This window comes from Uranotaenia lowii, chromosome 3 (assembly GCF_029784155.1).
Source record: "Uranotaenia lowii strain MFRU-FL chromosome 3, ASM2978415v1, whole genome shotgun sequence".
NCBI lineage: Eukaryota > Metazoa > Arthropoda > Insecta > Diptera > Culicidae > Uranotaenia > Uranotaenia lowii.
Window position 1 is genome coordinate 204,754,286 of NC_073693.1, and position 18,347 is coordinate 204,772,632.

The window sequence follows — 18,347 nt, forward strand, 5'->3', positions numbered from 1 at the left end:
GCTTTGACGCAAGGGCATAGCTCCAATGCCAGAGTGGAGTTCTAACGCAAGGGTAGAACTCTAATATCAACAACGACAAAAATGTATGGATATGCAAAAAAAAAAAAAACGAATAATGTTTTTTTTGATAGAGCTCACTGACACAAGAACAGAGAATTTTTTAAATGTTGAAAACTGTTTAAAAAAAATATATATATATATATATATATGTATATACTGTATAAATATACTTGAGAATAAAACAATTGTGTAGTTTCATTAATGGTATCATAACGGAATTTGTAGTGCAACATTTATGAATAAATAAAAAAAATAAAAAGGGAAACGAAAAAAGAACGTGATTTTTAATCAGTTATTCATACTATGCTGTATATTCTGTTCCTTTAGAAAAAAAATTACAACTACCGAGGAACGATTGCGGAAACAGCTCAGAAAAACGAAAAAGGAAAATGAGTTGCCCAAGGCAAAGCTTATCGAAAACTCGACGCTGACGGAAAATGTGACGGTACTCGACGATTTCAGGGCAGCTCGCTCTAGCACCATGCGTAACGACAACATTTCTCATGGCAACGACGCTTCATTAATAAGCAATATTTCCCTTAATACAATGTCCATTCAAGAATGCAAACCATCCGAAGGGCGTTCCGAAATAGATAAGCAAACTTTTGACCAGTGGAAGGAAATATTTGAGGCTTCTATGAACTTGATGGGTGAACCGGATGAGCGCACTAAAATGTGTATGTTTAAAGTCAAGGCTGGTCCAAAATTATTCGAAATTTTGAATAGTACAGTAACTGCTCAGGGTATGCCTGATGAGCAGTCTAAACCGTATGCAAACGCTATTGCTCGTTTAAATGGATATTTTGGATCACCATCATATACGATGGCTCAACGAAGTAAGTTGCTTAACATTTCACAAAAGAAAGAGGAAGATAATCTGAGTTTCGTGAGACGTGTTATCGGTGCGACTAAAGTTTGCGGTTACAAAGGAGCAGAGGAGCTAGAAGCCATAGTTCGCACTATCACAAAAGGTACTAGCGACAGTCACGTACGCAGTATGGTAACCCGAATTTGGGTTAGGCAAGGTTCACTTAACGACATCATCGAAGCTGTGAGAGAAAGCGACATCGAAAGAATCAACGAAGAAGAGTATCAGCGTACAATAGGCAACCGTTACCGAACTGCAGTAGCAGCTGTTTCGTATGACCAAGGGCGTTTTAATTATCGGCAGAATAATTTTGAAAATAGATCATCAGGAATGCAGTATGACCGGTATCATCACGGGTACGACCAACATCATCAGCCAAGATTTCTGCGGGGACCTAATGACGGCTACATCCCTAGATCTAGCAGCTATCATAGAGAAACACAAATTGGTACACGACAAGGACATTACCAGAATCTGAGAAAAAATTCAATTTCTAGTAACAGGTATCAGCCAGATCGTCTTCGAACACAAGCCTGTGGAAAATGTAGAAGTAATAATCACATCACTTCCAACTGCAAAAAATGTCACTCCTGCGGCGAATATGGGCATATTGCACGATATTGTTCCCGACCCGCGAGCAATTCGAGAACAAATCCAAAACCGTTTAAACGCAATTCTTCAATGCCCGAAGGAACTCCGGCCCGTAAAATCGCAATGGTACAGGACGAGGATGATAACTCCGAGGAACCAAATGACATCAAGGTAAATGTTGACGAAGACGATTCTTAAAATTCAAGAGCATACTTAGTGTTTCTAATTGTTTTGTCAATGAAATTATTTTTGCAAAATTTCCTTATTAAAGAAGAAGATATTAATTTCCTTGGTTATCTAAATAGACCTTAATACATTGTTATTTCAATTAAAATTGTTATGCGGATTGTAAATCTCTGCAGGACCATTGTATGTTTGAACACTGATTGGTAATACATAATTTTAAACTCACCTGTATTCTGTTGTATCAGTGCATTTTGATCTTCCTTGAAAAAAAAAAAAAAAAAAGAAAAACCTGAGATCCATCGGAAATGTCTTACTTGAAACGACTGTAATTTCTCGTCCAGTAAACGATCTGTCCATTTCCAATGATTTGGGTATTCTCCGATAGCTGCTACAATAGTGTGATATAACAGCTATTGAAAATTTAGTGGGTATCACAATCAATTCACTACTTTTAATTTTGTATTTCAAAACAAAACTAATCGTTTCACGACACTGACTTAGATTTGCGATGTTTTGACAAACTGACAGTGCGATTAAAATTACAGCGTAACATTTTAGTTGGTTGTATTAATTGAATTACTAAAATTACAGCGTAACATTTTAGTGGGTTGTATAAATTGAATTCCGAGGTATGGCGGATTAGGCATGTTCATTAGAAAAAAAATTAATTTAAATTATAATTAAATAAAAATCATTAAGTATGCTCATTGAATAACGGTGTTTATTTATTTTGTATAATTTTCAGTAAAATGAAATTCAACTTACTAATTTCTAGATAATGCCTATAACTAGTTTATCGGATTCCAACAGAACACCAAAGCCAAATGAAGTTCTAAAATTACAAACAGTTATCAAGTCTATTGAGAATAGAGGACATTCAGTTCAACATGAAAGCGAGGCATTTATAACCGCTAGAATTGCTGGGGTCGAGGTTCGATTTTTTATTGATTCGGGTGCGCAAGTTAACACCATTACGAAAAATTATTTTGATTCGATTCTCAAAAATGAATCGTCGGCCAAGCTGCTTTATGATCTTAGATATGGTTCGGATAAGTCTCTAAGAGCTTATGCTAGCAAAAATAAGATTGATGTTATAGCAACGTTTTCAGCAGATCTGTACATTTCCGAAGACAGACCCGTTTTTACTGAGACATTTTATGTTGTAGACGAATCTAGAGCATTACTGGGTTTCAACACAGCTTCAAGGTATAGTGTGCTGGTCGTGGGTCTGAAGGTACCATTGTTATGTTTCGATAACTCATTATGGAAGTGTGAACTAAGGATTGTCAATTCGTTAGCTGCCGATAAAACGGGAATATTTCCAAAATTTAATATTCCTCCTGTAGTGTTAAATTACAACAAAGATATGCCGCCTTCGCGCAAAGTTTTCACTCACATCCCACCAGCATATAAGGAGTTAACCAAAACAAGAATAGATGAGCTGTTAAAATCAGGTATAATCGAAAAAGTGGTCGACGGCATGGACAAATCATTCTGTTCTTCTCTGTTAGTCGTGCCGAAGGGTAAAGACGATGTGCGATTAGTGATTGATTTACGTGGTCCTAATCGATGTATCTACCGAACACCTTTTAAGATGCCATCATTCGAGTCAATTATAATGGAACTTCATGGATCAACTTACTTCTCAACAATTGATCTTAAAAGCGCATTTTTCCATGTGGAGCTCGAGCAAGGTAGTCGCCATCTGACAAATTTCTTCGCTGGTGATGCATTATATAGATATTGCAGACTTCCGTTTGGTCTGTGTAATGCACCAGATACGTTCCAAGAAATCATGCAAACCGTAATTCTAGTAGGGTGTACTGGAACTATAAACTACCTTGACGATATTTTGGTTGTAGGAAAGTCGAAAGAGGAACATGATGCAAATTTAAAGACAGTATTGGATTCTCTCGGCAACCACAATGTGCTTATTAACTACGAAAAAAGTTGTTTTGGCCAAAAGTCTGTCAAATTTTTAGGTTTCACTCTGTCTGATAAAGGATGGAGTATTGAGGAAGAGAAATCTAAAGCCTTACAAAACTTCCGCAAACCTTATACTCAACAGGAAGTCAAAAGCTTCTTGGGGTTAATAAACTTTGTGGAGAAATTCATCCCGCATAGAGCAAGTAAAACAAAGTGGTTACGTCAACTGGCTAATGCTTCAGAATTCTATTGGAATAGCGAATTAGATCAAGAATTCGAGCATCTTAAAAATGAAGCTTGGAAAACTATACGTACACTTGGTTACTACAACAGAGATGACGAGACAGAGCTCTATACCGACGCTTCCCCCTATGGTTTAGGTGCTGTCCTAATCCAATTGAATAATAAAGGAACCCCACGTGTGATAGCATGTGTATCAAAAGCGTTGACGTTAGCGGAAAAGAAATACCCTCACACGCAAAAAGAGGCGTTGGCTATCGTTTGGGCAGTTGAAAGACTTTCCATCTACTTAGTGGGAAAACATTTCACCATCAGATCCGATGCAGAAGCCAACACTTTTATTTTTAATGGAGAGCACCGAATAGGCAAGAGAGCTGTAACTCGCGCGGAAGGTTGGGCCTTAAGGTTACAACCTTTCGACTTTGTAGTGAAAAGAGTGCCGGGTGAAATGAACGTGGCTGATGCATTATCTCGTTTAGTGGATGGCCTACCAGAGATGCCTTTTGATGATTCGTATGATAAGCATCTTTTGCATTATTTGGACAGTGGAAAGCTGGAAATAACCTGGGATGAGATAGCGTCGGAAGCTGAAGCAGATGAGGAACTACTAGCAGTGAAGAATGCAATTATATCAGGGCACTGGCCAGAACGATTGCGTCGATACGAAGCCGAGAAACATCAATTACGTTGGCTCGGTTCCATGGTCTTCAAAAGCGAAAATATAGTTCTACCACTTTCTCTCAGAGAGAGAGCTTTCCAATCTGCTCATCAAGGACATGTCGGTATAGCGTCGGTAAAGAAAATTCTTCGAGAGTACTTCTGGTGGCCCAATATGAGCACTTCGGCAGAAGAATTCGTCAGAAATTGTGAGACGTGTCTACTTCTTTCGCGCAAAAACCCTCCTCTACCCCTTACTAGTAGAAGGCTACCTAATGGTCCTTGGGAAGTCTTACAAGTGGATTTTTTCACTGACCGGGACTTTGGAAAAGGAGAATTTCTCGTGCTTGTGGACACGTATTCACGTTACCTGTACGTCGTAGAAATGGGCAAAACGGATGCAGATAGCACTAATGCAGTTCTTATGAAAATTTTCGCAGAATGGGGTCTCCCTCTTGTAATACAGAGTGATAATGGACCTCCATTCCAGAGCGATAACTTTGTTTCAACATGGGAAGGAAAAGGTGTTAAAGTTTGGAAGTCTATTCCATTGAGCGCTCAGTCTAACGGCGCAGTTGAGCGCCAGAACAGTGGAATTAAAAATGCTCTTGCTGCTGCTAGACTCGACGGACAGGATTGGAAGACTGCTTTACAAAAATATGTGCATGTGCATAACAAAATAAGACCCCTTTCACGTTTTGGCGTTACTCCTTTTGAGTTGTTAGTCGGCTGGAAGTTTAGAGGAACTTTCCCTTGCTTATGGGAGCGAAAATCAGATACTTCATTAGATCGCCAAGCAGTAACAGAACAAGACAACTATTCAAAACTTCAAAGCAAGAAGTATGCTGATCACCGACGAGGGGCCAAATATTCTGACATCAACCCTGGAGATACTGTAGTTATCACTCAACAAAAGAAAAGGAAATCAGACCCTGTGTTTGGAACAGAGCGGTACACTGTTGTAACAAGGGAAAATGCGAAATTAGTAGTCAAAAGTAGTAGAGGTGTACAGCTTACTAGACATGTGGATGAAGTGAAACGTGTTCCTGAAAAAAAACAGGAAGAGGACATTGCTAATAATACAGGCGGTACGAATAATAACAACGAAGATTTGGACAGATACCAGCAATGTCAAAGACCGAAACGAATGCCGAAGCAGCCAGAAAAGTTGAAAGACATGATCCTTTATTGCATTTTTAGTTAATTAGGATATTCTGTATGGTAAGGTCTTGATACTATTATTTAAAATAACTGATTCTTCCAAACATTATAATTCAATTTATTTACAGGTAGAGAGTAGAAGAGGAGATGAATGTGGAGGATTAATGAAGTAGAGAATAATAAATAATAATAAAGATCGAATAAGTAATTCATTATTAAATATATTGAAATGTATATACCCACGGTGTTTTGAAATTCTCGTGTTTCAAATTGAGAGCAATTAAACGTCAAATTGTGATTTGAGAATCAGAGTGTGCGTTTCGCCGTTGCAACGAGGCGCGGGCGAACGAGTCAGTCATTCAGCGACTATTGGTAGAAACGGTTGTGTGAGTTGAAATTTTAATCAGTTGTGCAAGGTTTGGCTAAAAAAAGATGGACTCCACCGGCGGATTCGACAATTGTAACAACAAAACTCAGCCCACAGGGGCTATTATTTGCCTGTTACATTACACAACACAGTATAACACATTGTAACAACAGAACTCAACCCACAGGGGCTATTATTTGTCTGTTAGAGCAAGTCCAATGGTGTTGGGAAAAAGTGGTAGGAATTTTGACAGCTGTAGCACAGATGGGAATTTTTGTATCGTGAAAAATAGATCAAAAATGTTGGCCGTCCACCGGTGTGATAGAAAACGAAGGTATAAAATTGGGGGCAACCAGCAGCCAAGTGCATTTGCTGTTCAGTATTTTTACTATTTTTCCTATTTCGAATTGATCGTTTAAAAATTGAAATCAAATTCACTTTATTGAAATAGTAGTGCTAATACCATTCTTAAAACTTTTTCTAAGTTGTTGAGAGAGTTTTGCATTGGATAAGTATACAAGTTTCACTCAACTGAGCATGCCTCATCTATGAAACAGCAGCTTTGTTGATTTTGTTTGGTTCCGGCACGATTTTTTTTTTCATAAACGCTTACAAATCTTTTAAAAATGTGCTCATTTTCTGCATTCCGGCAGCACAACCTAAAATTTGGAATATGGGGTTTAATTATAAAATAATTTTTCGTTTGATATGATTGACACTCGACGAATTAACAGCGAGGGTTCCGTTTTCTAAAGATGATGGACCATTAAAGGCGACGTTAAAACATTTTTCAAATAAAAAAATGAAACTCCTACTCCCGAAAACCGCTCAAACAAACAAAATTTATTTACCCAGCTTTCTGGCATCTCTGCGCCTCGAAATGTATGATAGCCAATTCAATTGGCAAGGGCATGACAAAAATTGGCTGTAGGTTTTAAAGAGTTGATTATCTTCTTTGTAATTCGTATCAATTTAAGTTATAAGAGAATTGTTTACAAAAGAAAATATCTCTTTATGTTGAAATCCTGAAATTGGTCAATTTCTTTTATTTTCCCCTCAACTAAGGTTTTGAGCATAAGAAAGATGGCAGCACCGAAGCGTTTCATGCACGAATACTGTATTGCAACGCCGACTGTATCACTCGGTTCGGTGTTGCAAAACATCGTGTTTTTCTATCACTCTCGGCCAAAAAGTGTTATACGATACAAATTTTGCAGCGCGAAACTGTTCGAATATCAGATTTTCCCAACACTGGTGTACGGCAAATGTGTTGTGATGTGTTGTAAACCTTCAAAATTTCTATCTCCATCACAACCAGTGAACTTGCTCTTATATTGCACAACACAGTATTAGACATCGTAACATCAACCTCAGCCCACAGTGACTATTATTTGTCTGTTACAAAATCTTAGTCTTCTTCCCACAACTACAGATCCCTTGCCAAATCATCAACTTACGAGCAAATTTATCTGCGAATACAAACTTGAATCTACACGCAACATTCCCTTTACGCTTCGCAAGGTAAAATTTGTTACCGGGTATTTGTCCGAAATAAATTTTGACGTAAGTTTCGTCGTCCATCAAAATGCATCCGTTGTACTTGGTCAACACTTTTTCGTACAACTTCCTTGCCCTGGTTTTGGCAACCAGTGTTTGCTTGCATGATACGACCGCAAGCCTTCTCGCAAACAAATTCGTCGAGCTGTACTGTGGTTCGTCTTGAACTTTTTCACCAAATCACGCAAGTAGATTCCAGGATTATTGTGAACTGATCGAATTACCTTTGCTCGCAGCTTCCGGTCTTATACTTTTACGCCTGGTTTGTTTTGCTCGATCCATCGTAAGGGTCTCCTGGGAACGTTGCAGCACCGAATTTACAGTCGATTTTGGATATTTCAGGAATTTCGCTATCTTAACCCTGACCACGTCGGTTTCTCTACGTGAGTGTGCAGAATTTTCTGACAACTAGGGGCGTTGCAGTTAATAAAAAGATGCGGCCAGATTCTAAGTGAAACAGACTTTATTCTATATGTCAGATACAAATTTTAAAGTTGATTTGATAACTTTTACAGCAGTTTTCTGTGAATTCTTGAGATGTTTCATACGACGTAATGGAAGCTCACGCGAGAAATAATGATTCAGTATTATTTACAACCTTTCCGATTTATAACTAAAAACTTAAGCATGGAGTTCCTTGTCGATTTCTGAAGCATTTCGTCCACCCACAACAATTGTGAAGGAAGATAATTTCGCATTAGCCAAATTCCCAACAATAGATACAAATATACATCTGTCAAATAAAGACACCCATCATCCGAATTCCTAAATTAGTTTCCATTCAAAGACATCTTAATGAGAGCCGCGGCGGGTCGTCTCCGAGATTGGCTTCCGCGACACGGAGGAATATTAATTGAGGGAGGTTACGTCGCATCCGTACAGTTGTGCATCCTGTCGTGTCCCGGGCAGAAATTTCCCCTTCCTTCTTTCCTCGGTGAAATGGATGACTTATTTCATCACTTTCCAGGAACTCGCCGCCGTACGTTTGACAATCTTTGCCGTGACCCCGGCGAAATGATTCGGCCTCTTGATTAGATTTGTCAACATCATTTGCAAACGCACAGACAAACAAGGGTGACTTTATTAAGGACAAAATATGTTTGTAGATATCTTCCCTATAAATTCTTCCTTCATCCGTAATGCTGAAAATAGCGATAGGCCAACAGCGACACTTCCAACACCGAACAACGTGGGCCTCGTGTTGCCTAATCTTACCCTTTTCAGCTGGGCAGAAGTTTAAAGCGTATGTTTCCTGGCCTGGATGACAGATTAAATCTGGGGTGCGTTTGTTTACATTGCGGTGACACGTGAAGAGGATTATTGCGAGCTTTAATTAATAGAGATGACTTGAAACGTTACAAATCAGAAGAAAAATTAAAAAGATAGAAGAGAAACCTCAAAAATCATAATGAGGTTTTGGTCACTTACACGCAGAAAAAGAATGGGGAGTGGTTCCAACAAAACGTTTTGTTATTTTATTTTGTTTTTTAAAAGCAGATTTTTCGATAACTTTCACAAAGATTTGGAATATAGATAAACGAAAAATTTTGTTATTTTTACACGCTCATTTTTTATTGCATAAAATTAAAATTTGGTTTATTTGAAATCCAATATTAGGTTTATTCGATAAGCGTGTAACTCAAAAACGATAACTTAAAAAAAAAGAAAGAAAAAAGTTTTCAGCGCATCCGAAACACAACAGCGGAAAATTTACGGACACGGAAAGCAGCTTTAAAGGTAGGTTGCAAAGTTTCAAACTAGCCCGAAAACTGCTCTAAAACGGCTGGGGGAACATCATTTCATTTCATTTCATCAACTTTTTTATTTCTGTTCCAGATACTTCGACCCAAAACGTTCCGCCTTCCTTTTCCACCCACTGCTGCTCAACTGGTGGCGATCGAGCTACTGGGTTCGATCAAGTTAGGCTCCCGGTTGGCGTAGGTGTTGGCCGTCGGGGAACGCTTCGGCTCGTCCAGGACGATACCTTCGTCTCTATTCCGCGCATCTGGTTCACGATGAACATCACCACCACCAAGGCGAAGAGCAGACCGACCACGGCCATCCCGATGACAGCCGTTAGGATGTTCGTCTGCCCAAAGAAGCTCGTGGTTCAGTCGCAGTCGTGCCCGTCCGTCGGCGTAATATGCTGGTTTGGCTCAGATCCAGGCCGTTCCTAAACAACTCTACCGTCTACCGATCGAGAATAATTTAATAATTTTGAGAAATTCAATACAAACCTTTTAAACATGCTTATTTTTTTTAATAATAGAATTCCGAATCCGAAATGCGAGTAGATATAAATAGACATACAATAATTTCATTCCAAATAAAAAAAAATAATTTCAAACATCACAATCTTGTTATTTTTTAACCTGATTTGTGTTGTAATCTTTATGCAGAATTTTATTATTTTGAAATCAATTATGGATCACTTTTAAAAAGGGTGTATTTTAATTTCCATTAAACGATAAGTTTAAACCAAATCGATATTTTTTGTCAGAGTTGCCAAAAATATATTTGTGCTTTTTCCCAACCAAAAATTTTATTATTTTTGGTCGAAATTTGATTATTTTCACAATATATTTTTCTGCGTGTAGCAAACTGATATTTGTTTGAAGTAATTAAAACTCAGATAAAAATTGAAGGTATGGAAACTTTGCAGCAAAATCAGTGCATTGAAAGAGAAGTAAACAAACCATAAATAAGACATGTAGAAATCATTCTTCACGTGCTATTATTATCTCACGATTCTGTTAATGTTTTATCAATCATATCATCTCAACCACGTGCCTTGCACTAACAAAACCATTTAAATTCCATTTTCATCGATTACAATAATAATCGTTTTTTTCAAAACCATTTTGTCTCTATTTACAAGGACGAATGAGTTTAAAAAGTAGCTTGTTGCAGCTGGATGAACTTATCCCACTCTTATTCCAGCTTCCGCTTTCACAGAAATCTTCAATCGTGCATATCGTGTCATTTGCATGAATGATTGTTTCAGTTTGTTGCACTGGTACATTCTTTTGCAGCCAGTTGAATTGATTCTGTGTAATTTGTTGTTTGAATTTTGAAGCTGAATTCATTAGATTTTTTTTAACAACAAGATACGCGAGGAGTTGGTCTTTTATCTAAATGAACGAAAGTAGGGTGATTTGCCAATCGTTGCACAGCTAAGCACATGATTTTGGTGTTTATTCTGTATTTTAGTCATTTCAACAAAATTCACTCGATTTTTTTGTCGATTGCACTCATACAGGATTGGTCAATGTGGTGAATCCAATAATTTTTTTTCACAACCGAATTCTTTCTCACTATTAATTTTTTTTAAACGTCTGCGGTACGACGACTTCGCTCTGTAAAACTAGTTTATAGACTGAGGGCTTCTTCTCTTCTCTTCTCTGGTGATACCGTACCCAAGCACCAATACTTGGGCGATTAGGTTGCTATGACTTCTTTCACCGATACACTACAACTACTATCAAGTGTGCGTCCTATACGCTCTAGTGATTAAATCAACCTACAGTAACCGAAGATCAAGCTTAACTAAAAATAAACAGTATTTTTTTTAATTATCCTCATGTTTTTTGATGATCTTTAAGATATTCTTATTATACCTATACTTCACTACCACAGTCAAGAAGATCAGAAAGTTCAAGTGTTTGAAAAAAGTGTCATAAAAATTTAAAAAATCATTTAATACAGCTTGTCTGTGCCCAATAGTTGCACAGGCAAATTTTGTGTCGTGCATAATGTGGTCCGATTTTTTCCAATGGTTGCACATTTTAAAAATCAGTCACTATGAGGTCGAATAGGCTGATATTTGTTACGGAAGCTTATTATGAGAACTTCTAGTTCAAATGCTATCTAATTTTTAGACGGTCCCTTATGAAGGGGAGGGGGAGGGGTCTTCCATATAAACCGTCCAATGCACTTTAAAATTCCAATTCGGCCCCAAAAAAAAAACACAAAGCCGCCGGTTTGAGTGTCTGGAATAGCATTTATCACACGTGAAATTTTCTCAGAAACTCAAATCCACCTCTTAATTTACCCGAAACCTTTTGAGTGGAGTGTTATTTAACCAAATTTGCCCAGTGTTGAGCCTTTTTCTTTATATGTCCTTCCAACATAAAATGTTATGTCTTTAAAAGCCAATAGAATGAACTGAAAGGTATTTGATGCTTAATTTAAAGTGGCTATTAACAGGTGGAAAGATTAGAGAACGTGATCTATTTTGCCTCCTTTTACCCCTATGAAAAAGATGCGATTATATAAAACAAATGTTTAGGACTCACTTGGATGTCGATCGATTATAACATAATGAATCTCAATTTGAAACTTGAAAATGGACACAACCATGCCCAAAGTTTCAGATCGTTTGATTGATTTATGCTCATGATATACAATTTTGTATAAGATTTTTTTTTTCGAAAAGTTAATTGATTTATATTTTTTTTTTTTTCATATAGGTGGGTTTATTTGTAATTAATGACCAACACTTACCAAGAGTTTTCCGGCTGAAAATTTTTTATTTGCTATTTTTAGCTGTAAAAACAACCAAACAAAGTTATTGGAGGCATACGAATTTATAAATTTGAAATATGCAAACAAATTTTGTAGCGGAATTATGTACAACAATGGGGCAGGAGGAGATTGAGCGGACCAATTGTTGCACGATCCAACATATTTTCTGGTTAAGTATGGATCATTTTTTTTTTCAAAATCATGGTATTAAAATTGTCCAACAAATGTTTTGTATAGAAAACTGATACGAAAAATGTTTTGTTCTGACGTAAAACCTTATTTGCCGTAGAAGGAATGTTAAGGTTTTTGTTGAAAAATTAAAACTGTCGTAAGATACTCACTTACCAGCAGAAAATATCACACAAGCCTCATTTCATCAGAAAACATTACGAATTACATGATTCGGTATTATTTTTGAGAAAATGTTGAAAAACAGCTGAAATATTGACAATTTAAGTCATGCTGTGCAACAATGGGTTAGGGGACAACGCTGCTCATGATAACGGTAATTCGGCAACCGTAGTTCAGTTATTTTTCAACAGACAATTTTTCAATTTAATTTATGGTCAGTTTGATCATTTTGATAACATTATTGATCCATAGGCACCCCTCTATAAGGAGTGAGGATGGGTAAATTTTCATTTGCTCATAACCATTTTTTAATTAAAAAATAAACAATACCTCTCAACAAAATTTTGCGCACCTTTGGTATCTGCAAACATTTCTGCAGTGTTACTGATTTGTTGTGAGTTGAATAAAGGAGGTTATTGGGAAAACAAATCAAGAACACCGTTTTTTAACCCATAATCACCCCGCACGACGGTGCATTAATTTTCATGCAAATTGGAAATTCGTTATACATTTAAGTCATGGAAGAGATGAAAAAAAATAGCCTTATTTTAAAGCTGATGGAGAACAGAAAATGTTTTTTTTGCGAATTTTATGATCATCTAAAATACATACATTCGTCATAATTCCATATTGATAGCTTTTATTTTGACCAAGACCACCAAGAAGAATGTATGCAAACATACATCTTTTTATGAACGTTGACTGTCCACAGGCAGTTATTCATTCAAAATCATTACTTTCGAAAATAAATCCTAAAAGTGTTTCTTGAAGGCTTCATTGGAAAGAAAAACTTGTTTGATATTCAAATCAGATTTATTTTCAGCTCTCGTAAACTATTTATATACATTCAAATTTTGGTTTAAATCTCGGTTTTTTGAAATACCGTAAACTGGGGGAACTTTGATCACCGGGGTAACTTTGATCAACATGAAATTTTTACAGATGATCATCATCAATTAAGTCTGAAGTTAAAATATCTGAAAACTATTTTCTACACTTGAAAGCATATAAATTGAGTTTCAAATAGACTAACTTTGGGTTGTAGTTGGATTTTTTTTTACATTACTTAACCCTTTAATGCATAGTGTTGTTTTAAAACAGCACTAATCTTAACGCTTAGATAAACAAACACCTTTCATGTTAAAATGATAGCATTTAGAAGCAAATGAGTTGTTTTAAATGAAAGTTTAACTTTTTTCCTTTGTATAGGTATAGTTTTAAAGATATTTTTATGATCATTATATGAAAATTTAACAGCTTCTCAGAGCGTTTTGATTTTGACGTTTCGAAGGTTGTATTCCGAGGAAGAATTCTTAGTGTTCTAAGTTCAGTGTAGATTTGTATTTGTAGTTAGTCTCTAAATTTTTAAATATCATTTGGATCAATATATGATCTGTTGATTTAATAATAAATAATAATAATTTTTGGATATTAAAACAACGGACATTTTCTATGATAAGTCTGTATAGAACAAATGGCTAAACACCCTCAAGTTTCAATAAAAAAAGAACATAGGAATAGTGGGAGGGTCTAGGGAATTGAATGATGGTAAAATTTCATTTGTTTTTGAAGCCAAAAAATATTGAGAAATGTTTATAATATTTGCCCCTAAATGTATGCAGCAACATTGTCCATATTTTGAGTATATTTGTTTTTGAAAGAAAATGTTAAAAAATTATGAGTCCAAAAAAAAAATCTTTTTTTGATGTTTTAAGCCTTCTGTGCTAATTGGCATCAAAACAATAATTTTGAAGATGTTGAGACTTGAGATACGTTAAATCATGGCCGTAGGAACGGGGGGGGTTTTGGGGGTTAAACCCCCCCCCATGAGGTCCTAAAAAACCAAGCGAGGTGTTCTACTCTACACTCAAAATTTTAAATTCAAAATGAAATTATGATAATAGAAGATAAAGATATACAAGAGTAACTATCTGGACTAAAAACTAATGCAAAAGCCTCAAAAACCCATTTTAAGTTCAAAATTCTGTTACAGTTTTTAAAAATTTTCTAACTTGTTCATAGGATAAGCTGGTCAATTTTTTTTTCAACACGTATCCGGGCTGTTGTATATAAAAAACTGGCAAAATCCGGGTATTTGATTTAAAAATTGTCAACCAAAATCTAGGAATTGCTCATCAAAAATCTTTAAAAAAAAATTTAAAAACCATTACATGACTATTTTTTGGAAATATGCTGCAAAAATTTTGGACGCATAAATAAAAAAAAATTACAACACTATTTGTTTTTTTTTTCAAATTATGAATGAGAATGAGCACAAACCCGGGCAAAATCCGGACTTTTCCAACAAAATCCGGGCAACGGGGTCGACCAGACTTTTCCCAAATTTTATATTAAATATCCGGGCCAGTCCGGTTTAAATCGGACAATCTGGCAAACTCGTCAGAGAAACCCAGGTCTGAATATTGAATTTAATATTAACTCATTTTAAGGGTTCTGTTTTCATGTTTCTAAATTTGTATTTCTAAAAATTTTCGTAATTCTGATTCTGTATCAAGTTTAGGATTGTTGATTGTCAGTTCGAATAACCATAAGAAATAAGGAATGAAAAGCTACCTTGAAATCCTGGTTTAAATTGGGTTCTGCATTTCATATCAACTTTGAATCATGTTTTTCGGAAATCACATGCGAATAAATATTTTGATAATAGTTTTCCGAATATGAATTTTGTTTTATATTCAAATTTTAAGTTCCTAAACTTTATTCTGACACAATATTTAGACAATTGAAGCTTCTAAGTGGCGTTCCAAAATTGAAAACTCAGATTCAGATTCATCTTTTGAAATTCACATTTTAATTCCAAAATAGATTAAAAATAAAGAATTCAAATAATGAACCAGCACCACAGAATCAAAAAAATAGATTAATGAATGAGAGCTCAAAAATTTAGCTCATTAAATTCTGATCTTGAATTCAAATTTGAAAATAATATTTTTTTACATTTCAGAAATCGTATATAAATTCGGAAATAGATCCAAAAAGTTCAACTTTTGAATTCAGGTTAAGAATTCAGAAAACACATTCAGCTACTGAATGAGTTTTTAGTCAACATAAAATTGTTGAGAAATTCAAAAAACATTAACTTTAAAATTGGCATGTCAATTCAATTTCCAGATTTCAAATTTTTTTAATCTGAATTAGTTTGTACACACAATTTAGCTAAAAATCACAAATATAAAGTGGAATTTGAGATATTTTTTTAAGTTTAGATTCATGCAAAATATCCCAAATTAAATTGAAAAAAAAAAAATCATACACAGAATTTTTATTTTGGAATTTATTCATTATGAAAAATATTCCCTGTTTAAGAAACATGTACCTGATCTTCACGTTAAAAATCTACACAATTTTTTTATTTTGTCGGTGTATTGTTAAACTTTTTTTTAAGCCAAATTTCAAACAAAAATCATAAATTTAGTTCAATTTTGCATGAACCAAATTCGATCCGAAAATTTATTTTTTTTACTGTTTTTTTTTTAATTTAATTTATTTTCATCAAAGGTTAGTATCTTGGAATTTGCAAAAGAGGTTTTGGGCTTGTTTGATTTGAGTATGGAATAAGTTTTTTTTAAGAAATTGAAGGCTTATCTAAATAGGAATTATTTTTTGCTCAAATCAAATAACTTTGATCTACCAGATTTTTCAACCAATTCAAAAATTTTAACCATCGATAAAGGAAAAATTTATATTTAGTTTCAAAAGGTTTCATTAAAAAAAATAGCTCACCCTTGAGGCTAAGGACCACTTTTCTGAAGTTACTTTTAATAAGTTTTTATTAATGACACTTTACCATCCTTGTGGCATTCGTGTCTTCTCAAAAATTACGAATGCATACGAAAACTATTAATTAGTACTTAAAAATGAATCATCATGTAGTTACAAACATAATTTGTATATTTTTTTATTCGTGTGTTGTTAGGCAAAAAATTATAGGTAAAAAATTAGTCACCAAAACCCCCCCCATGAGTCGGTTCTTCCTACGGCCCTGCGTTAAATCCATAATGATCAAAGTTACCCCGGAACAGGAACTCTGGTTTTGTAACAAACATTTATTTAGGGGCCGTTCAAATATTACGTAACGCAATTTTCGAATATTTTCAACCCCCCCCCCCCCCCTCCCCTCTACGTAACACATTCGTCTCAAAAATTCTAAGCAAAATCCACAAAGCGTCACAAGCTTCTGTAACACCCCCCTCCCCCCTAAAAGCGTTACGTAATATTTGAATGGTCCCTTATAGCCACTAATGTCGTTTGAATATTCTGCTATTAATGATCATGCTTAATACTTCTTACCTCAGTAAGTATTTTAAAACTTTTAAGTATTACAAAAAAGCAACCCCTTCCAAAATATTCGAAAATGAATTAAAAAAGTGATCAATTTTCCCCCAGTTTACGGTATAGATCTTACTTTTACAACATGTAATCTTGAAGTTACACGATGTCAGAAAAAAACAAAAGAGTTAGCTAAGTTCAGGCGTTGAATGCTATCATTTTTTGGAAAAACATGGGCTTCCCAAATCGAAAGATGTACAGATTTCTGTTAAAGATATGAGATTCAATTTTCAATTATTAAATCTAGTTCAGATTTTTCTTACTGAAAAGTGTGTTATCAACGCGGCGCCAAAACAAATCTACTAAAATCGAACCGCAAATTGTTCTCCCTTTTTTTCAACACATCGCCTATTTTCAGCTCTTGTAAACTACATACATTCAAATTTTTGTTTAAATCTTGTTTTTTAGACTAACTTCTATGTAAATAATGTTAAACAACAAACCAATAAAAATAATTCCAGCTGAATTTTCCTGAACCTAAAGATTAAGTACAAGTTAGGGAACATCCATAAATGTCGTAGCATTTGAGGGGGAGGGGGGGGGGGAATTTGACTTTGTGTGACGATGCGTGACGAAAGGGGGGGGTAGGGGTTCAAGTAAAACTACGTAGCTTTAATTAAATATCGAAAAAAAAATCAAAATTGAGCAATATGATGCCTAATTCAATCCAGTCTGAACATGTAGCTTTTGACACCTACTGCCAGACTGTTTTCAAGCGTATCAAGGAGCGTACATGCAAGAAATGCAATTTATATTTTGCTTCAAATGTTCTCCAATAGGATCATAGCAAAATCTACAAGGCCCCAGCCTTGGATAGAAAGATTCGTCCAAAGCGAATTGTAGACAAAAGAGGACACGAAGTGCTGGTCATCACTCCGGAGGACGATAGAGAGTGAGTGGAGGCAGCTGACATCGCAGATGCATTTATTCCAGCCGAACAGACGATGGAAGAAAGCTGCCCAACAATTTCATTGGAATCCCTAATGGAGATAATTTGGACCGACGCAACTGATTGAATACTTACTAGCTATCCTGTTTGTTGAAAGGTAGCTTGATTTTTTATTTGACTGATTGATATGCTTTTTTAAACTTCCATTTTTAAATTCATTCCCTTTTTTTGTTATTTTTTGTATTATTCTTGCAAAATGCTGATAATGAAAGTAAAAATTAAAAACCGATTTTTAAAAATGGCGGCGGGGGGGGGGGGGTTTATTAAAGCTACGTTATTATCAAGGGGTCTATGACTTTGTGACGAAATGCTACGAGGGGGGAGGGGGCGTATAAAAACTCAAAAAAAAGCTACGTCATTTATGGATGTTCCCTTATCTAAACAACGATTAATTATCATTTATAATTTATTTCATTATAAAAATCCTGTGACGAAAATTTCAATGTAAAATTTAGATTTTCCAAAGAACGTAATTTGGAAAATGAGTTCAGATCATATTTTATAACAGTAGCTTTCACCTGATTTGTGTTTTGTTATGGGCAATTTTGAATTTTAATTCC

The 18,347-nt window shown here is 35.4% G+C and overlaps 1 protein-coding gene across 1 annotated transcript; it reads left to right on the forward strand.

Annotated features, from left to right (window-relative positions):
• The first annotated feature begins 4,367 nt into the window (after nt 1-4,367).
• LOC129753016 (uncharacterized protein K02A2.6-like) lies at nt 4,368-5,732 on the forward strand. The gene has a single exon (XM_055748810.1). It carries the CDS (start codon nt 4,368-4,370, stop codon nt 5,730-5,732), a length of 1,365 nt encoding a protein of 454 aa, XP_055604785.1.
• Nucleotides 5,733-18,347: the final 12,615 nt, after the last annotated feature.

What these genes read in the sequence shown, in the direction of transcription:
- LOC129753016 (XM_055748810.1), top strand. Translation starts at nt 4,368, where the DNA reads ATGCCTTTTGATGATTCGTATGATAAGCATCTTTTGCATTATTTGGAC.